The following is a 26,932-nucleotide window of genomic DNA, read 5'->3' as shown; positions in this document are numbered from 1 at the left end:
TTAAATTCTGTAACCTATTTATTTATAAATCAAACTCTTATAAATATGCAACTAGTTCAAGTACCTGAATGTTTCTTCAGATCAGACTCTCCTGAGGCTTAGGTATTCCTGCCTAACCTTTAAGAATTCTTAAAAGATAGGTTCACCTTTAGGAACATGGTACACCTGTATCTAGGGCAGTGATGGTGAACCTTGGTACGCCAGATGTTTTGGAACTACGTTTCCCATGATGTTCATGCACTCTGCAGTGTGGTTGAGCATTATGGGAAATGTAGTTCCAAAACATCTGGGGTGCCAACGTTCGCCATCACAGATCTAGGGTGTAACATATTTCGGCACATGTTCCTCCCACCCTTTCCTCTCCCCTGCAGCCACTGTCACATTTAAAATCAGCATGGCTGTGCCGGGCTTCACCCTCGCACATCTACATCTTTCATTTACAGAGATCCATCAATGAATAAACTACAAGTCCCGTCTTCCACTGCAACAGACGGTTTGTAGCAATCAATGTTGTCCAATGGACTGTTGAATGTGCTGATCAGCATGCGCTTGCAGTCTATTGACACTTTGTACAGCCCTGAAACCAAGTGGCCATACAGAGATATGGGCACAGAGCTGTAGGCTCCTGTGAAACAATAAATACTGCTGCTTCGGCTCCCCTCCTCTTGTCTGTAGCTGGCCACTCACAGCCAGAGCTGCGGGATCACTTGCAGTAGACCATTGTACATAGGGTAGGCAGGATAGGTAGCAGGACATTTTTTATGAATAATTATGGTTAGGCAGGAATCCCATTTTAGTCTCGGCAGGACTGGGAGTTGGAGGATCATTCCCCACAATAAACTGGGCTGTATACACACGTGTTGACAATTTGTCATTAGCCTTACTTCAGCGTGAAATGTGTTACAGCCCCCCCCCCCACACTTTCACTGTGACTGTCGTGTTTTCTAAGAACTTATTGTACAATAAAGATGGCTACTGGAGTGTGGCTGGCTGGAGTTTCTATTTTTTTTCTAGACTGCACAGTCACACGCTAAGCCAGCACCTGGGGAGTGGCAGTTCAGGGTGGACCGACATGGAGCTGTGTTTATTTTCTCTGATTCAATGCTGAAGTTTAGGTATATTAAAAAAGAATAGCGCGCAAATGCAAAAGAAATTACTACCAAATCTGAAGAGAGTCCATAAATAAAAATGGGGGTTTGGTCCCACCATATGGCCATATCGTGCTCAAGCCCACTACTGCGTCAAAGTACCCCATTATCAGTGGGTCCTACACTATCCATGAAAAAGAGATGAATCCAGCCCTTCTAACCCTTGGAGACAACACTCCTTGCTGGGAAAAATGTGCAAATGCACTACAGGGGACTCCTCCTATATCCATTTGATGGTGGACACTGATTGAGTACAGGTGTATGTGGGGGGTGGGGAGGGCTGCTCAACCTCGATAGTCTGGTCAGACCGAATACATAATAAACAGGCAAAAAATTTTTTTTGGGGGAGCATACCCATGTGTTTCCAAAGCTGCTGCAGCTATGAACCAAAAGACATGTATATTAAAAAAGAATAGCGCGCAAATGCAAAAGAAATTACTACCAAATCTGAAGAGAGTCCATAAATAATATGGTCCCATATGGTGGGACCAAACCCCCATTTTTATTTATGGACTCTCTTCAGATTTGGTAGTAATTTCTTTTGCATTTGCGCGCTATTCTTTTTTAATATACATGTCTTTTAGTTCATAACTGCAGCAGCTTTGGAAACACATGGGTATGCTCCCCCAAATTTTTTGCCTGTTTATTATGTATTCGGTCTGACCAGACTATCGAGGTTGAGCAGCCCTCCCCACCCCCCACATACACCTGTACTCAATCAGTGTCCACCATCAAATGGATATAGGAGGAGTCCCCTGTAGTGCATTTGCACATTTTTCCCAGCAAGGAGTGTTGTCTCCAAGGGTTAGAAGGGCTGGATTCATCTCTTTTTCATGGATAGTGTAGGACCCACTGATAATGGGGTACTTTGACGCAGTAGTGGGCTTGAGCACGATATGGCCATATGGTGGGACCAAACCCCCATTTTTATTTATGGACTCTCTTCAGATTTGGTAGTAATTTCTTTTGCATTTGCGCGCTATTCTTTTTTAATATACATGTCTTTTGGTTCAGAGCTGCAGCAGCTTTGGAAACACATGGGTATGCTCCCCCAAATTTTTTGCCTGTTTATGAAGTTTAGGTATGTTTTTTTTTTTTTTTTACAGTTACATTGTTCCAACTTTGACCTGATCAATAATATTTGATCAATAAGATCCAAGCTTCCACAGGGCTCGGTCAGGTATGAAATATGCATACTTACATTATTGGCAAGGTTGAATAAAGACAACGGTCCTTCCATTTCAACGCGCGCGTGTGTGTAACTATTTTCCCCATCCCTTTATATTGTGTTCACTATGATGCCCATCCTAATGATTTTTTTCAATTATCAACACTCCCTGCTGGCAACACAAAGTGTGGAAGGGAGTTCCACAATCTAACCGCTCTTACAGTAAAGGACCCCCTCTTTGGCAGTAAGGTTAAATGACAAGTCCACCTTTTGGAACACGTTCCACCCTGCTGTCCCAGCAGCTGCAGCCATTTCCCTTTCTCTCCAGTGACAATGGGTGGGCATCTTCTCTGGGTACTCGTTGTCACTGTTTGAAAACAACATGGCGGTGTGGGGGGCTCTGTCCGCCTGGCCACATCATTCATTCAGTTCCTTTGAATGGGAAACTACAAGTCCCGAAAGCCTTTGCGACTGTTGGCTTGTAGTTTCAATTAACTACAATGACACTGTTGAGCGCTTTGGTAGTTTTTTGTATTCTTCCTGTCAGTGTGTATTTGTCTGCCCGTACAAGGTATGAGCAGACAGATACACTAAGAAGTGTGCAGGAGGCCTGCAAGGCTTCCGCAATCTGCCGATTGTGGGTGCAATGGTTGGCGGAATGCAGTCCAGAATCGGACTGACAGTCCTCTCCGGACCGTGCCAATGCCAGGTGCTCTCTCAAGCCTCCCACGTCATCCTCACAGTGGGCGGGGCGGGAAGAGCTGCACAGTGGGACTAAGGGGCAGGAGCTACCCAAGTTAATATGTTACCAAGCGTGTGTTTACCCGGCTTGTTAATATGAAATGACTCCCGCTCTCTGTCCTGATCTGTGCACCGTACCCTACTCTGGGGCATTGTGATGGGTAAAAGGGGGCACTGCAATGTAAAAGGGGGCAGTGATGTGATGGGAAACTGAGGACATTGTGGGACTGCTTCAAAGAGTGGACTGTGATGTAAAGTGGACTACAATGATGTATGGGGGGGGGGGGGGGGGGGACTGTGATGTGTTAATTTTAATTCAAGGCCACTGCTTTATGGATTCTAAGTGGAAAAAAATGCACTTTATTCAAAAACAGCCAAACTTGGCGTTTTGAATGCTTTTAAGTGCAGAGGTGGTGCTTGGGGTCTAAGTGCCAGTTCAAACGACTGTGATCACAGACATCGCATATGATTTGGAGCGCACTGCTCCTAAAAGCACATGCGATGTCTGTGCGGTGCAAGTTCAGCCATACAGTTTGTATTGGTGAACTCGCACCGCAATTGCAGTGAACATGCACAGGACCCTTTTTTGGTCCGCAGCAGAATTGGATCGCATGGTGGTTCACACTAGTGCAAACTGTCCGATCGCACTGCCATATGGGATCTGATCTGGGGGTGTCGTTAACTGTGAATTGACAGCCCCAGCGTATTGCATATGGCAGTGTGAACTGCCTGTGCTGCGGATGCAAAGCGGGAACACGCTGTATATTCTCAGTAGTGTGAACCGGCGCTTACAGACAGTACCTGTCACAAGGGATGTTTACATTCCTTGTAACAGCAATAAAAGTGATTAAAAAAAAAAAAATTATTAAAAGGACAGTTTCAAAATAATAACTTTAAGAGCCGGTTCACACTGGGGCGACTTGTCAGGCGACTTGGTCGCCTGACAAGTTGCCTGCCATAGATTAGCACAGGACCTGTTCTAATAGGAGCGACACAAGTCGCTCCGACTTAGAAAAAGGGTCCTGTACTACTTTGGGGCGACCTGGAACGACCTGCATTGACTTCAATGATATGAAGTCCGTGCATGCCGCTCCGAGGTCACGGTGCGCGCTGTGCACCGCGACTTCACAGGTCACCCCGGCAAGTCGGATCGCCTCAGTGTGAACTGGCTCTAAATGTAAAGAATATCAGCTATCAGCCTGAAAATCCGTATCGGCCCTGAAAAAATGATGTTGGTTGATCCCTAGTTACAGCAACTGAAATAGATGTGACCCAATAAATCTCTGATGGTTGCGTTCAGGGCAGCCTCTTGTTAACAGAGACCGATCCACAACAAAATGATTTCCAGTATTCCTATACCCCCCCCGTAAGAAGGCAAAACAAGGCAACAAATAGGTTAAAAATCTCTTAGATGCAGTTCATTGTTTAACAAAACTTTAGACATATTGCTGAACAATAATGAAATTCTCTCATCCAGAAAAGCAAAGGCCCAAGCACTCCTGAAAACAGATCTTTCAGCTACACATATAAAGAGCAATAACCAAAAATACAATTTTATCTTAGAAATGATGGAATATGAAATGGATTACTGCCACCTAGTGGCAAGGTGCATCAGTCTCAAGAGCAATTCGTTTTTTTTTTTTGTTTGTTTTTTATTACATCTCAGACTGTTGTCCCTGTTAAATATAAATAATACTTTTTCAAATAAACAAAAAAAAATATATCGAACTGGCTAGTGTGCACTGTGCACAACAGCTCGGTAATGTCCAACAGCTCTGTAATGTTTTTTTTAACCAGCACTCAGAAAATGATCAGCAAAACTGCTATGTAAAAATGCAAAACGTATATAAATAAGAACATTCATTTACACATATTAAAAACTAAGGTATGACCTGTGCAATTTGTATGTGGTACGGCTTCTTTATTCAGGCTGTGGGGGTCATTACCTCAGTATAAGAAGAACACATGCATGTGAACAGTCACACCATAGTGAGCGAGAGGGAATTATGACCGACAAGGGTGGCAATTACGTTTCCCTTAAACTGCACTGAACGCCAGAATCTCAGAGGCATCTTAACTGCATTAGAAAAGACAATCTCATACAGGCTGATGTTGCAAAAACATACCAGATTTTAAAGTAAACCTGTAAAAAAAAAAGGCAATGCATAGTAAGAATTAGATTAAAGAAAAGGGGAACATTTATCTTCAGTAAAAAATAACTTTTAGACCCACGATCTAGAACAGTGGTCTCCAAACTGCGGCCCTTTGCTTGCTTTTATCCGGCCCTTAAGGCGCTTTCATCCACTGATACCAACAATAGAAAATAAATCTCCCCCACTGACACTAATGAAGGGGAACAATTCCTCGCATTGACACCAATGATGGCGCACTATTCCCTCCATTGACGCCAATGATGGCGCACTATTCCCTCCATTGACACCAATGATGGCACACTATTCCTCCCATTGACACCAATGATGGCGCACTATTCCCTCCATTGACGCCAATGATGCCGCACTATTCCCTCCATTGACGCCAATGATGGCGCACTATTCCTTCCATTGACACCAATGATGGCGCACTATTCCCTCCATTGACACCAATGATGGCGCACTATTCCCTCCATTGACACCAATGATGGCGCACTATTCCCTCCATTGACGTCAATGATGGCGCACTATTCCTTCCATTGACACCAATGATGGGGCACTATTGCTTCCATTGACAACAATGATGGGGCACTATTCCTTCCATTGACAACAATGATGGGGCACTATTCCTTCCATTGACAACAGTGATGGGGCACTATTCCTTCCATTGACACCAATGATGGGGCACTATTGCTTCCATTGACACCAATGATGGGGCACTATTCCCTCCATTGACACCAATGATGCCACACTATTCCCTCCATTGACGCCAATGATGGCGCACTATTCCTTCCATTGACACCAATGATGGCGCACTATTCCCTCCATTGACACCAATGATGGCGCACTATTCCCTCCATTGACGTCAATGATGGCGCACTATTCCTTCCATTGACACCAATGATGGGGCACTATTGCTTCCATTGACAACAATGATGGGGCACTATTCCTTCCATTGACAACAATGATGGGGCACTATTCCTTCCATTGACAACAGTGATGGGGCACTATTCCTTCCATTGACACCAATGATGGGGCACTATTGCTTCCATTGACACCAATGATGGGGCACTATTCCCTCCATTGACGCCAATGATGGGGCACTATTCCTCCCATTGACACCAATGATGGCGCACTATTCCCTCCATTGACGCCAATGATGGCGCACTATTCCTTCCATTGACACCAGTGATGGGGCACTATTCCTTCCATTGATACCAGTCATGGAGCATGGTTTATTCCCACTGACCCCAGGACAGTTTCTTCTCCCTCTGGCCACATTGTGGACCCCTAAAGTTTGAAGGACAGTAAACTGGCCCTTTGTTGTTTAGAAAGTTTGGAGACCCCTGATCTAGAGGCTTACTTCGAAGGCCACTCTTCATTAAAGAGAAATGTGCATGACAGCAGCGGCTCTCCCAGGTCTCTCTCTCGCTCTCCTCAATGGCTCACACAATAGCAGGAGCCATTGGCTCCTGCTGCTGTCAATCACAGAGAGCATCAGAGCCGGACCATGCATGCATTCACAGGAGCGTGGCTCAGAAGCGAGCCTGCTCAAGTGTCCCCATAGAAAGAGGCTTGCTATTGGGGGCACTCAGCAGAAGCCAGGACCGACAGTGGGGGATCCAAAAAGAGGAGCGGAGCTGCTCTGTGCAAAACCATTAAACAGAGCAGTACATTTTTTTTTTATTATTTCAACCTATAGATCCAGTTCATACATGTCCAGCCACCATTTAAGTGCGATTTTAAAAGGAGTATGGTGCAGTTTTGTTTACTGGCTCAGGTGCATATTTTTACTTGAAATCACACCTGAACCGGACTGAAAGACGCACAGGACCTTTTAGAAACAGACTGAAATCAGCCCACAGATATGTGAATCAGCTCCATAGAGGCGGTTGCCGGTTCACGTCATTCGAATTGGATGCGATTGAAAACCGCATCCTATTCACATATACGTGAAGCCTTAAGCCTTGTACACACGATCAGATTATCAAACAAATAAAATTCCCGTACGACAGAATTCTATTTCAGAAGTAATGTCATGTGTTGAATTGTTTTGTACGTATTCTTTCATTTCCAAGCATGTGTAGTCTTGCTCTTACGATTTTTTTCAGATAAAACCGGTACTAATTAAAACAAAAATAAGACGTTGTGTTGACATACGATAAAAACTTTATAGCCTGCACATTCAGTATGAAAATTCGTAATCAGCTGTTAAAAGCACCATACCAACCATCCAAAAATCGGCAGATCGTTAGTTAAACGAAATTTTACTTCCGATTTTCTTATGGGGTGTACGGGCCTTAAGGATCACATTAAGGAGGGTCAGGGACCGCCACGATTTACAGAAAGACATTTGCCTATAACCTCAGATGGCCAAATCATTTTAAGATGCAGCTTGCAATAAAAGGTAGCCTCATGTATTTTTTCATCATATTCAGAATTTGCATTGCCTAGTTTTGTGAAAAGCACTTAATAGGCTTCAGAACAAGCCCTCACTAGCAGTTGTAGCTGCAGACAGCCTGGAGCAATTCATCCTCAAGTTTCAGCAGAAGGTTAAAGTCCACCTTCTAGATTTCTAATAAATGCACCTATTTTCATTTAAAAAATGTGCATTTGTTTTTTATTTTTTTTAAATAGGGGCATGTGAAACGTTGCACTCATGATCAGTGGATGGCAACTTCAATGCACAGGCTCCTGAAGCTGTTGGTCCATACCTAGGTATGGGCCTTCGCTTGCAGGACAGCAGAAAGTGTCAATGACTACAGTGGTGGTGATGTCACCAAACTTAGGTTCCACTGAAAACAGTTTTATCTGCAGATGCAGACTCTGACCATGCTTCATGGATATGGGTGCAACATGAAACAGTCACAAAGATGCATAAGGAAAGGCCTCAGATTTTCTTATTAATGCCAGTTTTTTTTTCCTTAATGCCATCATGACTGCAAAGCTCAGGTTTACGTGGGAGGTGTAAATGTGGAGGGTTGACAATGACCCTGACTTCCATAGAGCGGTGATATCACCTGTTGGCATCCACTGCTCTAAGGCATTGTCCGTGGGGAGAAAGTTTACTTCCACCAGCCATGTCAGTAGAACTCGGGCACAGTTCAGGAAGGAGATTCCTCTGAGCCGAGGCTCTTGGGCACATCGCTGGATCACGTTGGGGCTCAGGTAAGAATTGGGGGGGGGGGCTGGGGAGCTGAACAGGTTTTTTTGCAGGAAGGGGGGTTCTGGCAGCAAGAGCCATGTGGATAGGAGCAGGTCATGTCGTACACCCTAAACACTGGTGGAACATGCTCCTAAAAGGTGAACCTATCCTTTAAGCTGTCTTGGAGACAAACTGTTTCAGTCATTACAGACCCACAACCATAAAGCTACTTGTATACCAGAAGGGGAAACTCCTGTTACTGTGGAGCAAACAGGACTACCTAAGACAATTCCTAACAGACACTGTGGGGGGAATTTATTACAACTGGAGCAGTCAGAATATGGCACAGCTGTGCATAGTACCCAATCAGCTTCTATCTTCAGTTTATAAAGTTAAAGTGGCTGGAAACCTCAGACATGAAATATGAACAAAGCATATCCCTCTATAGTGTGTACTTGTCTATATCCAGAGCAGCAAGTGTAAATTTCAGTTAGCAGCTTCCTTCCTCTGTTATCAGCACAAGTCATTTTTGATAATTTTTCCTGATACCAAGGAAAAAAAAAAGGTGACAGGGGAGGGACCCCAGAGAATTGACAGCCTCAGCTCTATTCCTGTGAGCTGTGTGCAGGGGGTGTGTCTCTTCCCTCCAATCAGGAATCAGAGCTCTCCTCACTGAGCTATGCAGAGTATGACTTCAGCTTTCTGCCCCCTTTTTTCTGAGTGCTTATATACGCTGGACTTTTAATAGATGTAGAGAAGAGAAGACTGCATATACACAGATGAAACAAATCGTCCTACATAAGTTGTATCTTTTATATCACCTGAGGGCAGTCATTTCACAGAGTAAGAGCCCTTTCACACTGAGGTGCTTCTAAACTGCCCATTAAACGCTGAGTGCTTTTCAGGCGTGTGCAGTGCACTTTTTAAACGACATGTGACGCAAAAACTGCAAAAAACATTGAGGCGCTTTTGGTGCGCTTTTCAGGTGCCTCCTAGTCATTTTAAAGGAGGGGTTTTTTTTTTTAAGGCTTTTTCAGCTCTCCGGCATGCCGTTTTTTTTTTTTCTTTCGCTGCACTGCGCCAGTGTGAAAGCATTCATCAATTTTAAGGGAAAGCATCTTTCACGTGCTTTTCAGGCACTTTTTTTTTTTTAACGCCAAAGCACTTGAAAAATTTCTCAGTGTGAGAGTAGATGTAAACCTTCTCCTATACCCAGTGAAGTGAAAAGGCCTTATGATACACAGAGATGAAACAAACCTTCCTACATAGGTTTTACATGTATATCTGCTGTCTGCAGCTTTATATACAATTTAGAAAGTATACATCATGTTAGATTTTTTTTTTTCTTCTTTCCGTTTCAGCCGTAGGCGTGTAGTCTTGGCATACACTGTGTGACAGCTGATTGGAGGAGGGGCACACACCCCCACTCCACATAGGCAGAGGAAGGAAGGAATGTGCAGTGCTATGCTGTGAATAGACTAGCTCTCTGCCAATCTATTTATAGCACCCACCCTGACACAACTTTTCAGCTTCTTTTATTTCCTGTCTCTGTGAACTTGTCAGAAGTCATCATGCTGATAACAGAGAAACTAAGCAGGCAAAAATGGAGAGAGAGATAAGTAAACACTACAGATATATGTGCCCAGGTCAAATTTCATGAATCAGGTTTACATCAACTTTAAGCTTGGAACATGTAACATAAAAGCTTATTGGTCGCTATACACATTTATCATTTGCCATACCCAGTTTTGATAAATTCCACTGTTAAAGAATATCTAAACCCAAAAATAAAATTACCAGTCCTTAGATGTGTGGTGGCTGCCATTACTTTTCTTTTTTCAACCAGTACAGAACCTGTTGATCTTGCCAAGAACACAATGCTCTTTCTTTAAAGGATAAATTCACCTATTGTAATATTGTATTGTAACATGTTTACACCCATATTCAGGGTGTAATGTTACAAATGCACCGACCCCCCGCTCCTCTGTTCCAACAGCTAGCGAAGGATCTCTCCCCCCCCCCCCCCCCCCTGCTAGCTGTCACAATCTGCGAAAAAAACGAGGGCGTGCGGTAGGGCTGTTGAGAATAATCGTTGTATCAATGCATCGCGATGCGGCCACCCGCGATTCTGCATCGATGCGGACCCCCCGTATAATCGATTTATGGCTCCTCCCCCCTCTTCTGTCTCCTCCTCCCTCCCTCTTCTGTCATTGCTGGATAAGACGCATGTAGGCGTCTGCTTCCCGCCTAGCTCTCCTGCGCAACAGCTCTGTTTACTTCCGTTAATTGTGATGCATCGCGGAATCGAATCGTATCGAATCGTGACCCTAATAATCATATTCGAATCGAATCGTGAGGTAAGTGAAGATGCGCAGCCCTAGCGTGCGGGGCTACCCCCCCTACCCCCCCCCCCCCCCGCCGCATCATCCATTCAGTGTTCGGTGAATGGAAAAACTACAAGGTCTAACAAACAGCCTTTGTGGCGGTTGGCTTGCAGTTCTCAATGAACTACTGTGGTGCTGTTGAGCACTGTGGTAGTTCATTAGGTCTTCCTGTAACAGTAACTACCTGTCTGTATGCAGTGTGCAGGACCGTGGCATTACACTCGCCATCTGCTAATCCTGGGTGAAATGCTTTACAAGTCCATTACCAAAAAAAATACATAAATAAATGCATATTTTTTTTTACATGCAAAAAAATGTGCATTTATTATTATTTTTTTTTTCTGTAAAAGGGGAACGTATCCTTTAACCACTTCAGCCCCGGAAGATTTGACCCCCTTCCTGACCAGGCCCTATTTTGCGATACGGCACTGCCTTGACGAGCGGCGCCCCCTAGACTCCCGAGAGCAAATGCCATACATGTACGGCGATTGGCCTGGGAGCGGCTGCCTGCCGCGCCGTCGTAAACAGGTTAAAGTATATGTAAAACCAAAATATTTTCTGCATAGAGTAGGATTATGCCCCCTCTCAAGTTTTCATTTCCGTGTGTCTCCCATTAGGGATATTCACTGCTCTAGTTGCACTGGTGACCAGTCACCAAGACAGAAAGTGAGGGAAAGAGTAGAAGTTGTCCCCATAGCAGAAGGTAAGGGAAATCTTCTAAGAACACCTGTTCCAGTAACAAAATGTCCTAAGAGGGGGAAATCCCCTCCATTTAGAAGATTTACTCCCACTTCCTGTTGTATCTTTGGAAGTGAAAGGAGCCACATAGGAAACGGTACACAGACAGCAAAAAAACATGTACAAGGTTTTAACTCTTCCCTAACTATCCAAAATTAATACATAGTTTTGGTGATGCATACACAAATTTTCTGTGATCTGAACTGAAAGTACCAACAAGCCCATTCACCTTCCCACTTATCTTCTGTAAACCTAAATCCTCACAATGTATTAAAGATGGAAAGGAGTTGTGTTTATAGCCAGGAAAAGCAGCCTGGCTCCCTCTACAGATACTGGGGAGTGAATGAGCGCAGACACTAAGGGCTGTCTACACCAGAATGCAGTACAGAAAACGCACTTTGTGATCAGTGGGTGTCAATATTAAATTGATGACACCCCACACACAGGCCACAAAACGCAATGAGTTTGCCCACACCGGGTCACATGTTACAGATGTACCAGGTGATCCAGCTTTAGTGAGTTTCCAAAGGCAGTGTATGTACTACCTTTGCAAGGCCATGTGGTGTGATTTCAGCCTATCCAAATGATTGCGCTGAAACCGCACCACACAGAACTGCATGTGAATCGCAAAGTGCATTCTTGTGTGATTCCTGGTGTGAAACGGCTTGTTCACAGTTGTGTGGGGGGGGGGGGGGGGGAGAATAGAACAACATGGCTGATCTGCGTTTTAATTCTCCACCCAACCACTTGCTCCCTTATTACCTGAACAGATAGTAGCTGGCGGGGTACACATGCCATGGCAGGGATGCTCTGCTTTTCGGCAGGAATTATACTCCTGTCACATTTTGTGGGCTCTACCACCCACCAAACCTGATCATTTCAAGAGAATGGGGTGACTCTGCAACTGCATGCAATACACACGGATGCAGTGCAGATCTGGAACATTTAGGAGGGTAAAACAGAGCGAGGTAGCAAGATATCACCTCCTCACAACCTATAAAAACACCTCTGAAAAATTATCCAAGCAAGGAACATTTTTCAAGGAGGGCCTTGCCACACTTGTGAATGAGCCCCTATAACACAAATGTTCCGATCAGGGTCCCCTGTCTGTTTTTCAGGTGGACCCGATCAGAACCTCCATTCTCCTCTATGGAGCAGCGGGGGTAGTTGGACACATGTCTATTTACACTCACCTTCATTCAATCTGATCTGATAAAAATAGAAAGGTGGGGACCCGTTCCCCTTCGGTCTAGCAGATCAGATGGCAGTCCGGTTTAAACAGACAGGCAGTCCGTTTACATCTGACTGCCCATAGAGGAGAGCGGGCTGTGCCCATGTCCACTCTGCATAGGCTGAGGACACGGACCTGTCATCCGCCTGCTCAGCAGAGTCCACCCCGTGAGAGAGGACCCTATGGGAAAGGAATGGTTATATTATATAAAGCATCACCAGGTAAAAATATTAAATTAACGGAAATGCAGACAAAATGGTGAGTGATGGAATAAGACACTGAGCATAGATTAGGCTGTGCTTTTGGTCCTCTTGCTAGGATACATTGTATTATTATGATTAGATATCCGAGAAAAAAAAAAAAAACTTAAAAATGCTAGAACGCAGGCAAGCCATTGATATTCCTAAAATGCAGGTCCTGGAATCCTTACATGGCACAATGAGAACTGGAAAGCTATTGTTTTTACTGCTCATGCCTCAATAAAATAAGGAGGTCATGCAAATAGACAGCTTAACAGCATTATTTAAATTTTTTATGCTACTTTGAACCCAACTGCGTTGTCTTCTTCACCCAATATCACCTCCCTGCAGTTTGCATGGTATTCTATATTACAAGTATTTCACATACTTTAGTCAATCTGCAGTGAAGAAGCAATTCAGGAGACGTCAGCGATTACGTACAATGCTTAAGGAAAGTTTCTGCTGCCCATAGCAACCAATCATCTTCTAAGCTGCATTACAAGCTTAAAACAGGCCATTTCTAGGTAATCTGGTTTCCATAAAATGTCACATGACAGCACCACATAAGAGCTATTCCCACCCGCTAGCTGGACAGAGAGCAGGAAATACAAGGAGTCCTGTCCAAACAATTCTTCAGTCTTATAAAGAGATATTAAGGGGGAAGAGAAATAGGAGATTCCATAAAGAAGTCCCTGTCAATTCATTCTCTAACAACTGCCCTAGAAAATCCTGAGACAGACCTTCCACCATAAATGAAGCATACATTTGGAGAGGAAATATGCGATTCCTAGGAAAAAAAATGTATTTTAATTCAATATCTTTAATCAATATCTTTAAAGTGGTAATAAACACAAAAGCAAAACATATTGCAGCTTACCAATTTCTTAGATGTGATGGCTGCATTAGTTTTATTTTTTAGGCTTTTTTTATCACCTTATGAGTAAGTAAGCAGTAACCGGGATGAGGCAAACCATTTACCACCGACAGGGGTGCTTGCAATGATCAGATGCTTATTGATGTAAAACCTTTATCCCAAAAGGAAAAAAAAAATAAAAAAAAATGTTTGCTGTAACTGCTTAGAGTGTGTGAGCTGGAGTTTGGCATGTATTTGTTAGGCCCTGTTCTCACCTGAGCGTTTTTCAGCTTGTAAAACGCTCATCTCTGAAGTCTCAAAAATGCCCAACAAGCAAAATCCTATTCATTTCAATGGCACCTGTTCACATATGAGCCTGTCACCTGAAGCAAAACGCCTGAAGCTCAAAAAAGTACATGAGCTTCTTTTTTACAAAGCGTTTTTGTTGGATGTCAATGCCTGTCTCCAAACACCTGCAAAAAACGCCTGAAAACAAATACATTCAGGTGTGAATGGAGCCTTAGTGTATCCAAATCTGCTAGTACATCTAACACTCCCCTCCCCCAGACTGAATGCTGCTTTTCAAAAAGGTACCTCCTGTGTGTTACTTACCAGATAACCAGGCGAATACAGAGGGGGGGGGGGGGGGGGGGAGAAAACAAATGCAGCCACCCCTTCTAATGACTGGGAAGCTGCAATAGATTATATTTTTGGTTTTGGGTTTAACACTACTTTAAAGTGTTTAAATATGTTTACAAGCAGTAAAAGAGCTTTAAAACAAGCCCTCACTGACCTCTGGAGTTGCAGGCCAACATTCACAATAAAAAGGCATTAAAATGGCTGCGCCTTACCACTTAGAGCCGGTTCACACTACTCCGACTTGTCAGGCAACTTGGTCACCTGACAAGTAGCGCTCCATGCTGTGCAATGGAACCGTTCTAATCAGAGCGACTCAAGTCGTTCCGACTTAGTTCCTGCACTATTTTTGGGCGAAGTCCGAGCGACTTGCATTGACTATTATGAGAAGTCATTTGCAAGCCGCGATGAAGTCGTGCTGCACGGGCGACTTCAAAGTCGCAAAAGTCGGGGAGACTTTGAGTCGGAGTAGTGTGAACCTGCTCTTATTTTCTCTGGTAGCAGAGATTTTGCTGCCTGACATTCTTCTAATGTTCTAATGTAAACAAAGCCCTCAAAGTAAACAGCAGGTGTTTAAACAGAAAAAAAAAAAAGACTGAAGCCAGACTGTTGTGATCTGAGGATGAATTACTCCACGGTACCTGCAGCCACAGAGACCACTGAGGACTTGTAATAAAGCCCAAGTAAAACCTTCAGCTTAAATCCACTAAATACATTTCAGGTGCATCAAAGCAAAATGTCATACAGTTTGTTTTCTTTCTGAAGCAACCACAGCCGTAATAGAAAGCCCTGACCCCTGAAAAAATAATGCAGTGAGACCCTTAAGCTGGTCATACATTATACAATTTTCATTTTTCAATTTCCTTTAGATTTACCTTCAACTATGTAGTGTAAGGGCCTGCCTTGACTGCATAAAAATTGAAAGTGTTTCGGTTTGACCTCATATTATATGGTATTGGTAAATCTAAAAGGAAAATTATACAAGGGGAAAAAAAAATTGTATAATGTTTTTTTTCGTTACTCTTATTGTAAAGCTGTTGTCTGCAGAGGTTGGACACAGTCTTTCTGAGTCAGAGCTAGATCTCTCCAATCAGCAAGCAGCATGAGCTTTTCTGATTCCACAGCTACAGGTCTGACTCAAAAGGGGAGTATATCAGGCCTCTGCAGAGAGACCGGGTATATGTATATACTTATTTGTTCATAGTCTGAGCACAGGTGCACTTCAACAACATCAAACCAAAAGATTTACAACAGAAAATGCTGGGTGAGAACTTTGCTCCTGCCATCTGTACAGGCGTGGAAGCTCTAGATATTCTGGTCTTAACCAAGGACAAACTGTCCCAAAATGGACAATTACCTCAAATCTGCTGCTTCGGACAGGACAAAAAGTAAGAAACTGGGTTATGGCACAGATTTTTGGAACACAAAATTCTTTCCTAATTGAGAAGTAGGTTGAAATTTAGAAGCGGGTGCTGTCAGGGGGCATGGATGGTAAAAGTGACAGGTAGAATCTGGTTGTTTATTCAGTCTAAAGTATTTCCTCTCAAGGCAATTTAATTCTTGGGGCTTACATACTTTCTACAGAAAGTCCGCAGCTTATAAAAATGTAGGGAATATCTGATGGCTGTCAAACGTATCATTTCTCTAACAAAAAAAACAAGTTATCAAGAAACAAAGCCAACCCTATTCAACACTTGTCTGTCCCTCCGTTTTCTCAGTGCAATGTTCTACTCAGCTGCAGTTTCCAAATGTGTTATCTCCATCTGCCTGATTTGTAAGTTTTCATCTCCCGTGTGGACAATTTGATGAAGTTCTGCTTCCTCTGTGTGACAGGCATGTTCTTCTATAGTATGTTCAATGTGATGAATATTGGTTTCATCCAGAAGTTCAGCCTCTACTTCCTCCATGTGTATCTGGTTTACATGTACTTCCTCTACATGAACCTCTGTACCTGGGTCTATCTGAAGGTGTTCCACTTCTATGTGACCCATATGTACCTGTGTCTGTAGGTCTAGTATATGGGTGCCTTTCACTTGATTTACTTCCAGAAGATCTTGGTGCAACTGACCTACTGTCAGCTGAGGAGGATCCACTTGCACTTGGATAACTTGATCTACTGGCACCACATGGACTTGTTCCACCTGCTCCACAAAGGTCATTGAAGGCACAGTCTCCATTTCTCCCGATTCAGAAGGAAGCATGACCTCGGTCACTATTCTTTCTGAGATGTTGTGCATGTCACGAAGGTGTTTCCTCAGCTCACTGCCTTGCATAAACCACAAATCACACAGTGTACAGTGATTGGGCTTGTCTCCTGTGTGAAGAACAAGGTGGTCTTTGAACTGGTCCCAGCAATTGAAGACGCTGTTGCAAACCTGAAAACAAGCACATTTTTGTTAATCAAGAAATCCACTGAATGCGCTTTACAGTGTTAAGGACCACATAACTTTAAAAATGACTTGAACACAAAAGGTTAAGGTTTGTATAATTATAGGAAACATTTAGGACAGGGGTCTTCAAACTATGGCCCTACATTTTTTCAGGAACTACAATTCCCATCATGCCTAGCCATGTCTGTGAATGTCAGAGTTTTACAATGCCTCATGGGATGTGTAGTTCTGCAACAACTGGAGGGCCGTAGTTTGAGGATCCCTGATTTAGGAGATGTTGATTGTGCCTAAGCACAAACCTGAAAGATTTACATTCATCTGTAAGGTGAACTTACACTGGACCCGCTATTATCCCCCCTTGTGAGACACGCCAGTTCACCGGTCTGGGGATCTCAAATCCCCGCAGCTTAATCCCCTATCCGTACCTCTCAGCGTGTACAGGTAGGAGGCATTTTAATTGGTCGGCGCTGACCAATCAGAACTCACCTAGCCTGTCCTGTCTGATTCCCGAAGAGGAGAGAAGGCCAGGAGGATTTCAAATCCCCAGGCCGGTAAAGCAATGTTCCGGTGTCTCACAGTGGGGCATCGCGGGACTCCGGTATAGCAGGACCGGGGGGGGGGGGGGGGGGGGATGGGAAGCGGGCCCAGTATAAGTTCACCTTACAGATTTTCTGTAAAGATGAACTTACACTTTAAAGAGAAGCTACAATCTCCTACTCCAAAATGTAATAAAAACAGCCATAAAATACACTTGTTTTGGATATTGTCAGTATTGTATGTAAATTGCTTACTTGCCAAATGTCAGGGTTAGTTTTCCCTGATGAAATTCTGGCAGGCAGCCATCTGAAACCAGCGCCAGCGAGTTCTGGGATGTAGTGCAGCTGGTTTACCCAGCATGCACACTAGTGACAGTGCCCCCCTTCGTCATATGCTTGACAAAGGGGTCCTGCGTGACTGAAAATGTTGCCAGGGTGCAAAGGGAAAAAATTGGATTTTCGACTTATCGGAAAATCCATTTCTCTCATGTTCATTGATGGACACAGCTCCTCATCTTCTTTACAGTTGGGTTATACTGCCCCCTACAGGAGTAGGACACTAGGCAGCAAAAAAAAACTTAACTACGCCTATGGGGCAGTCCTCCCACTCTCAGCTATAGGCATTTAGCTTTGTTACAAGCAGTGTCAGAAGAAAACCAACTACACAGAGGGGTGGGTGCTGTGTCTGTCAATGAAATGGATTTTACAGCAAGTAAAAAATCCCATTCTCTCTTTCGTTCATTGAGGGACACAGCTCCTTATTTTGACAGTTGGGACATCTCAAAGCAGTGTCAAACATAGGGGATGGAAACAGCAAGAAAAAAAATTCCCCAAGGCTAAACGGTAGCTCAACCATAAACCACTGGAGCTCGCCTAAAAAAAAAAAAAAAAGAAAAAAAAAATACACCTCAAAGAGGACTAAGTCCTCTAAACAGCAGCCTGCAAAACCTTGCGGCCGAAGGAAGCATCCGCAGATGCCAATACATCCACCTTATAGAACTTTGTGAAAGTGCACACAGATGACCAGGTGGCTGCCTTGCAAACCTGCAGCCTTGACACCTGATGGAAGGCCCAGGAGGCACTAAGCGCCCGAATAGAGTGCGCCTTAACAGGGAAAGGAGGAACCTGACCCTTAAAGGAATAGACCTGAACCACCGTCTGTCTGATCCATCTGTAAATGGTCACAGAGGAAGCGGACAACCCTTTCCAAGGCCCATTCATGAGCACAAATAGTGAGTCTGACTTCCTAAGACTCCGTAGCTGCCAGGTACACCCTAATTGCCCGGACCACATCCAAGGCATGCAAAGCAATTTGCTTTGGATAGTTTGGCCTGGGACACAGGGAAGGCAACACAATGTCTTCATTCAAATGAAAATCAGAGACAACCTGAGGAAGAAGTGAAGGACAGAGGCGAAGAACCACCAATGAGGTGAACGACAGGATAATGCCGCTAATTCGGACACACCTGCGCGCAGAAGTGATAGCCACCTTCTAGGACAGTGTAAGCAGGGGAATCTCCCAAAGATTCTAGAAAGGAGGCTTCTGGAAGACAAAAGCACCAAATTGAGGTCCCAAGGCGGCAACAGAGACTGCATTGGAGGGGGCAAGTGCCTGACTCTCTGAAGAAAAGTACATACCAGGGAGCGTGTGGCCAAGGGCCGTTGAAAGAAGACCGCTAAGGCTGACACCTGACCCTTGATATTACTCAAGGCCAGTTTCTGCTAATTCCCCCGTTGAAGGAAGGTCAAGATCCGAGCCACTGAAAAAGAGCCGAGGCATAAGGCTAAAACAAAATGGCGGCCCCCTCACCACGATGGACCCAGGAGGGATCCCTAGGTCTCAAGGACAAGCCCAGGCCGGAACCCCCACTGGGTACAGCCCCCCTTGTCTCCATCAACAGCATAGGAGGTGGACCAGACCACCCAAACAGCCCCAGCAGGAGAAGGGACAAATGAAGGAGTCTGACCTTCCCATTGAGAGGCCCACGCCCACCCCAAAACTCTCCAGGGGGGGAGACAGCTACTCACCATACTAGGAACCAGGCGGGCACCGCTCCAGACAGAACCCCTCGCCATCGAAATGGGGGGGGGGGGGGGAGGCTGTCGGCCAGGAGGAACGCTGTGACGGTTGTGATGTCGCAGCTGACCAAGCGGAGCTGAGGTCTGCCCCCGCTTGCTGGCCAGACTGGAGTGACCACTGGATCAGTTGATTGTAGATCTCAGGAAAAAAAAAAAAAAAAGGATAAAAAAAATCTGCAAGGACCAGAGATCCCAGCAAGGAACTAGGTCCCTACTCCTGACTAGGCAGAAAATAACCTATAGCAGAAAGTATACCCCCTGGGACTGCCCATAGGTGTAGCCAGACTGTTTCTGCCTAGTGCCCTACCCCTGTAGGGGGGCAGAATAACCAAATGATTAAGAAGATCTCCAGGAGCTGTATCCATGTGACTTGGGACACAAAATTGCATGATAAGTTGCAGCCTATCGAGTTCAATAGCACCTGTTTCAATCTATGTGACTTAAACCACCTCCTGCCTGCCGTATAGACAATTGATGGCAGTGGGGTGTTTCTCTTGTTCTGGGACGTCGTGCTAGGACGTTGTCCCACTCTTACTGAGATGGCTCCCTGATCGGCGGCGCGCTGTCTCTGACATGGTGCATCCCCGATCTCGTTAAAGAGCCGATGACGCGACTCTTTACCCATGTGATCAGCTGTGTCCAATCACAGGTGATCACAAGTAAACAAGGAAATGCTGGTTATCGGCTTTCATCTCCTCACACTGACAGCGTGTGAGGACAGGAGAGCCGATCAGCAGCATTTCCTCTCAGGGGAGACCTGCACTGATCATCAGTGCAGCCCCCCACAGTGCTGCATATCAGTGCCGCCTCATCAGCGCCCATCAATGCACATCAGTGACTGAGAAGACTAATCGAAAATAAGATTTTATTTTTTTTTTTTTTCAAAATTTTCAGTCTTTTGTTTTCGCAAAAATAAAAAACCCAGTGGTGATTAAATACCACTAAAAGAAAGCTCTATCGATCTAAAAAAAAAAAATGTATTTGGGTACAGCGTTGCATGATCATGCAATGGTCATTCAAATTGTGAACGCACCGAAAGCTGAAAATTAGCCTGGGCAGGAAGGGGGTGAAAGTGCCCTGTATTAAAGCTGTAAAAAAGGTTCCTGCGCTACGTTGATGCAATGATCTTGCAACTTGAGTAGCCGAGGGTGTAAAGTCGCATAAAAAATGCACTGGAAATCGTGCAACTTTAGAATTGCACAAGTGGGAACCGAGCCTTAGAAACAGACAAATTCGTAAATAGGTTACATCATGGGTGTCCAACCTTTTGGCTTCTCTGGGCCACATTGAGAGTAGAGAAATTTTCTCGGGCCGCATATAAAATATATACTATAGTTAAGGTAGTAGATAAGCAATAAAATGCCACCGTGCCCCCCCCCCCCCCAGCACTAATTTAACACAACTAGAGGACGATCAAATGAAATGGAATCAGTATACAGAGGTTTACTTCTTCTGAGAGATATTAAAGGAACACTAACCACCATGACCATTTCAGTGATTTGAAGTGGTCATGGTGGTAGGAGTCAGAAACACTGCACATGCTGGGATATTTACAGTTATGTGCTGGGGGCTAGTTGCACTCCTAGCACACATGACTTAGGCAGCCAGAAAATCTCATGTCCTTATTTATACATGTATGAACAAGGACATGACATATGACAAAACACAACTAGTTATTAAAAAACATATTGCAACAATTTACACACGCTAATGCACATACCTTTTCTACCTATATTGTAGACTGCTGGCGGGTACTGCTGGAGGAAGCAGCGGCTGCAGTAGAGAGCAGAGCCGCTGCTTCCTGTATGGCTCCTGTCACAGGCGGAATGCATTTCATATCACTCCGCCTGTGACAAAGCCAGAACTACACAGGAAGCAGCGACTGTTACTGACTGCAGACATCCTAAGTCTCCCGCAGCAGCCGGGAGATTGCACGGCACTTGCAGCCCAGTGCGTGCCCATCCAATGCAGCCTAAACAGTGCCCATCCAATGCAGTTTCACCAGTGCGTGCCCATCCAATGCAGCCTGATCAGTGCCCATCCAATGCAGTCTGCAATGAAGAGAGAGGAGAGCCGCTGGATGACACAGAACGGGGAACTCCTGCTTACCCGGCGACCGCTGTCATACGAAGTCCTGCCTCCTGGATCGGCTCCTATGATAGACGTCACCAATGTGCTAGGCTTCGTATGACAGCAGCCGGGTAAGCAGGAGATTCCCCCTCTGTTTGTAATCCGGTGGCCCTCGCTCGCCCCCCCCCCCCCACTCCAAGGTGGCCTCTGTCTACAGTTAGTTGGAAACCGCTGTGGCCGTGCCCCCAACTCAACTTCCTCCCTCCCCAGCAAAAAAATAATAATTGTCGGGGGGCAGTGGACCGCATTGCCTGCGGTTCTGGGCCGCATGCGGCCCCCGGGCCGCAGGTTGGACATGCCTGGGTTACATGGAGATACACTCAGATTATAACGGTATCCTGTTTGAGGGTACACAGTAATTTTAGATCAGTTTGAATGCAAAGGATCAAATTTAAAAATACTGCATTCAACTCCTGTAAATAACTTTCCTGATGGACTCCATGGCAGCATATGTATCGGGTTTAGCCCCGCCTCCAAACCTACCCTATAGGACACCACTCCCATAAATCTTTGCACCTGTTCAGCACACGTGTTCTGTAACTATCCTCCACAGAAACCGGGAAGGAACTCCTGCTGCCATGGAGTCCATCAGGAAAGGAAAATTACGTTAAGTATTTGATATACATTTTCCTGACAGACTCCATGGCAGCATACGTACCGGGAAATAACTTGCCGTACACAACAGGGTGGGCAGGTGCGCTGAACAAAAAGTTTAATTTACTCTGTCAGCTGACAGGACTTGTAAACCAAAATTAACAGAAGAAATAGCCGCTGGCTCAGCACAATAGTGGTACAAAAAGGTATTAATGGAAGACCATGATGCTGCTCTACAGATTACATCGGGAGCGACGTGTCTGGAGACTGCCCAGGAAGTGAATACACTCCTAGTCGAGTGAGCCGTAACCGCCACTTGAGGGGTCAAGCCCTTTGCCCTGTAAGCCCATTAAATGGCCTGAATGATCCAAGAGGAGATTGACCTAGAAGCAGCTCTTGATCCTTTATTTTTGCCATGAAAAGCGACGAAAAAGGTATTCCGAGTTTCGGAAGGGAGACGTGGCATCCAGATATTTCTTAATGCAGCTACCTACATCCAGTGAATGGACCGGAGAGCCTTCCTCCTGCCTGAAGGTAGGCAACACAATCTCAGTATTCTCGTGAAAGACAGAGGTAACTTTTGGTCTTGCATCCAACATAGGAATAAGTACCACTCTGTCTGGGAAAAAGGTCAGAAAAGGCTCTTGTGCCCCTAGGGCCCCAATTTCAGACACTCTTTGCCAAAGTCACATCTACTAGGAAGACCGTCACCATAGTCAGCTCTTTGATGGTAAGAGACTCAGACATATCCTGAATGTGATGTGCTAAGAAATCCAGCACCAAAGGGAGGTCCCATTTGGGAAATCTTGGCTTTCTCTGAGGCCTGATTCTAACTGCTCCCTTAAAGAACTAGCGTACCAAAGTATGACTGGCCCAAGAAATACCAGTGAAGGCTGAAATGGCTAACACTTGGACTCAGAGAGCTCACTGAAAGAGGGAGATCCAAACCGGATTGTAGGAAACTCAGTACATCCTGGATTTTAATGGAAGACTGAGGATCAGGTCTTGCAGCCAGATGTGAGGAAAATCTTGCCCAAATCCTTTGGTAAACTTTATTTGTTGAGTGTCTTCTGGCACTTAGGAGCGTAGAAATTGCCTCTTGAGGGCAACCTAATGCTTGCAGCCTCCTCATCACAACCGCCACACCCTCAAGTGTAGACGAGCCGGGCAGGGATGGAGCACAGACCCCTGGGATAACAGATCCGGTCTGATGGGCAGCGGAATCGGATCTTGAACACTGAGAAGTGTCAGAAGGGAGAACCAAGGCCTGTTGGGCCAGAAAGGAATCACCGCTACTATCTCTACTGCCTCCGACCTGAGCCTCCGAAGAAATTGCAGTATTATCGGCACGGGCGGGAATGCATACGCTCTGTGGAACCTCCATTGATCAGAGAGGGTGTCCACCCCGAGAGCCTGGGGATCCCTGAACCTCGTGTAATATTTCTGTAACTTGTGGTTGCAGGGGGAGGCAAAGAGGTCGACTTCTGGAGAGAACCCCAGAGACAGGATCCAGCTGAATACTTCCTCGTGGAGGGACCATTCGTTGTCCAGCTCTACACGGGACAGAAAATCAGCTTGGACGTTTTGGATTCCTGGTACGTAGACTGCCGACAGATCGGATAGATTCTTGTGTGCCCAGGACATGATAGGTTCCACTTCTCTCAGTAAGGACCAGCTGCGCGTTCCCCCTTGCCGCCTCACATAAGCGACTGCTGAGGTGTTGTCCAGTCTGAGCATTACTGGTAGACCCCTTGTCAGATGGTAGAATGCTTGTAGCGCTTGAAATGCTGCCCGAATTTGCAGGACATTGGATACTATCCCTTGAGCGGAGAAGCTCCACTTGCCTTGAGCCATTTCCATGAGACAGTGGGCGCCCCAGCCTATATTGCTGGCGTCTGAAGTCACTACTACCCACGGAGTTGGTCTCAGTGAGTGGCAGTTCAGCAGGCGATCTCGGCACAGCCACCAAGGAAGGCTCGCTCTCATGGCTGGAGTCAGAAAAATAGGCTGATCTAGATGCCATGTGTCCCATTGTTGCAGGAATCCCTTCTGAAAGGGTCTCATCCTCCACAAGGCCCACTTCACCATGGGGACTACTGCGACCATGGTCCCAATCACCTTCAGGCATTGGCGTGCTTGAAGATGGGAAGACGAGAGAGCGTGGCGAACTCTGTCCCTGACTATCCCAACTTTCTCCTCTGGAAGAGAGAGTGTCGATCTTGCTGTGTCGAATAGAGCACCGAGGTAAACAAGGGACTGAGTTGGGGTCAAATGGCTTTTCTCTTCGTTCAAGAGCCAACCGAACCTCTGGAGGGTAGACACAACCTAATTTAAGTGAACAACTGGTCTTTGTCTTGAGATAGAAGGAGGAGGTCGTCCAGATAATGATGAAGCCGAATACCTCTTGTTCTCAACAGGGCTACCACAGCCAACAAGACTTTTGAAAAGGTCCGTGGAGATGTGGAAAGCCCGAATGGGAGACAGGTAAATTGAAGGTGTGAGTCGCCTACAGCAAACCGGAGATACCTCTGAAACTCTTCTGCCACAGGGACATGAAAATACGCATCCTTTAGGTCGATGGACACCATCCAGTCGGCCGGCTATACCGCTTGTTGTATAGATAGCAGGGTCTCCATCTTGAATCTTTCTTTCTTTATAAACTGGTTTAATAAAGTCAGATCTATAACTGGTCTCCATGAGCCGTTTTTCTTTTGGACTAGAAAAAGCGGGGAGTAAATTCCCTGGCCTCGCTCGGGCTCTGGCATGGAAATGACAGCCCCTTGAGACACCAGAGACTCTACGTAGGAAAGCAGAACTTGTCGCTTCTCTCCTGAAGATGGTAGAGCTGTAGGCAGGAATCTTGACCTGGGAGTTTCTTTGAAGACCCACTTGTGACCTGATGACAACTGTCCTGACGGTCCAGGGGTCCCGAATCGAGGCCGCCCAGACATGACGGAAGCAAAGTAGCCATGCCCCTACCCAACATGCCTGAGCGGGCCCAATTTCAAAAAGACTTTGTGGGCTCGCGGTCACCCGAGGAGACATTTTTCAAAGTCTTCCTGGAAGATTGCCTTGACCTCCAATTACGGCCAAATTCTCGGCCAGGCCTGTAGGTACGAGCTTCTCTGGCCCGATCTGAGACATATTTCCTGTTAGGTTGCCCTTTCTTCGCGCTGAGCGGGCGCCGATCCTGGGGAAGGAACCCAGACTTCCCGCCTGTAGCTCGGGTTATGGCCTCATCAAGCTTATTCCCAAAGAGGGAGGAACCCTCAAAGGGAATGCGGCACCAAACCTGTTTGGATGCCGGGTCAGCGACCCAAGGACGGAGCCATAAGGCCCGTTTTGCCGTGACTGAGGAAAGCATAACCCTAGCCAGGAGACGGATCAGTTCTATAGAAGCCTCCCCAAGAAACAACAAAGCCATCCTTAGTTCCTGGATCAGGGAACTTCTGGCCACTTCCTCCGACACACCTCTGAAGGATTCGTCTACCACATCAGCCCATGACTCCATAGCCTTGGATAGGGCTGCTAAGGCTAAAGCCGGCTTACAGGCCATACCTGCCGTCAAATAGATCCTCTTCAGATCCTAATCCATGCAACGGTCTAAAGGATCTTTGAAGGAGACCATATCTTCCAGAGGAAGGGTCACATGCTTGACCAGTCTCATGCCTGCTGCATCCACTAAAGGAGGAGGAGATTCTAGATTTTTGACATCTTCCTCGTTAAACGGATACAGTCTGGACATCTTTGAGATCATAGAGTTCTTCCTCTTCACCTTTCTCCATTCTTCTGAGATAATCTCTACCAATTCGCCCAGGAAGGGAAAGTTAGGACGCTCCTTATTGAGCGGTTTGAAAAACTTTTTTTGTTTGGGAGGAGATACAGCTGGATCTTCCCAGTTGAAGGTCTCCCTGACCGCCTTTACAAGGGAAGGGACCAGGGCGAATTCAAAGCCCAGACAAGGGTCCTCTGCCTCAGAGTCGCTATCCGCCCAATTCAGCCAGGGAATCCTTCACGACCCTCTTCACAAGGGCTTCAAGGCGCTGATTGGAGGTATCCCTTTCTACCGCAGCCTGGGAAAAACACTTGTCACATAGGGACTTGGTATCAGGGACCCGGGCACTACAACCCCAACAACCTGCTTTGTCAGGTTTTCGTGAGGGGCCAGCTGATGTGGACGCTTTATGATGCTGGGAACCCGATGGGGACCTCCGAGCTGATCTTGAAGAGTGCCGGTGGTGTGAGCTTGATCGATGCTCGCTCCTTTAAGAGGAGTGATGAGTATGCGAACGGGAAGGGCTGAAAATCAAGGTAAACAAAGAAAACACAGACAGAGAGCTAGGAACATGAAAGTGCTCCAATCCCCCCCTACACACCCCCCCAAACCCAAAAGCCCTGAGTACCTGTTAAGGGCGGGCTGACCACAGGAGGGCGGAGAGGCTTCCATTCTGGCGCTGACCTGCAGGGATGAGCCGGACAACGAGATCAGAGAGGAAGCGGAGATGGGGGGTCTTGGACTCCCAATCCTGGGGTCCAGACCACTCACCAGGAAGCCGGGTGGGTTTCAGTGCAGAGAAGCGCTTTTCTCAGGTCCCAAAAACGATCTGTATACCACAAACGTCCTCTCAGCAGCTGGGTGTATAACAATCACAGTCTGCTAACAGTTTAGGAGGTTTAAATATGGCGCCCCGTGATGTCATCACCGAGCGCCGCAAAAAACACACTGCGCATGCGCCGCAATGCCACTGCGCATACACGAGAACCAAGCCT

The 26,932-nt window shown here is 45.8% G+C and overlaps 1 protein-coding gene across 3 annotated transcripts in view; it reads right to left on the bottom strand.

Moving 5' to 3' along the window:
* Window positions 1-15,900: 15,900 nt before the first annotated feature.
* The window catches only part of ZNF131 (zinc finger protein 131), a 48,570-nt gene continuing 37,538 nt past the window's right edge, over window positions 15,901-26,932 (bottom strand). For all 3 annotated transcript variants that reach the window (XM_082251617.1, XM_082251619.1, XM_082251618.1), the window contains one exon: window positions 15,901-16,808. In XM_082251617.1, coding sequence (XP_082107743.1) covers window positions 16,161-16,808 — 648 coding nt within the window. In that variant the 3' untranslated portion in view covers window positions 15,901-16,160. The remainder of the gene's footprint in view (window positions 16,809-26,932) is intronic.

Source organism: Pelophylax lessonae (genome assembly GCF_965119305.1).
Source record: "Pelophylax lessonae genome assembly, chromosome: 1".
Lineage (NCBI taxonomy): Eukaryota > Metazoa > Chordata > Amphibia > Anura > Ranidae > Pelophylax > Pelophylax lessonae.
Note: the sequence above shows the minus strand (reverse complement) of the source record. Positions and strands in the feature narration are given on the sequence as shown.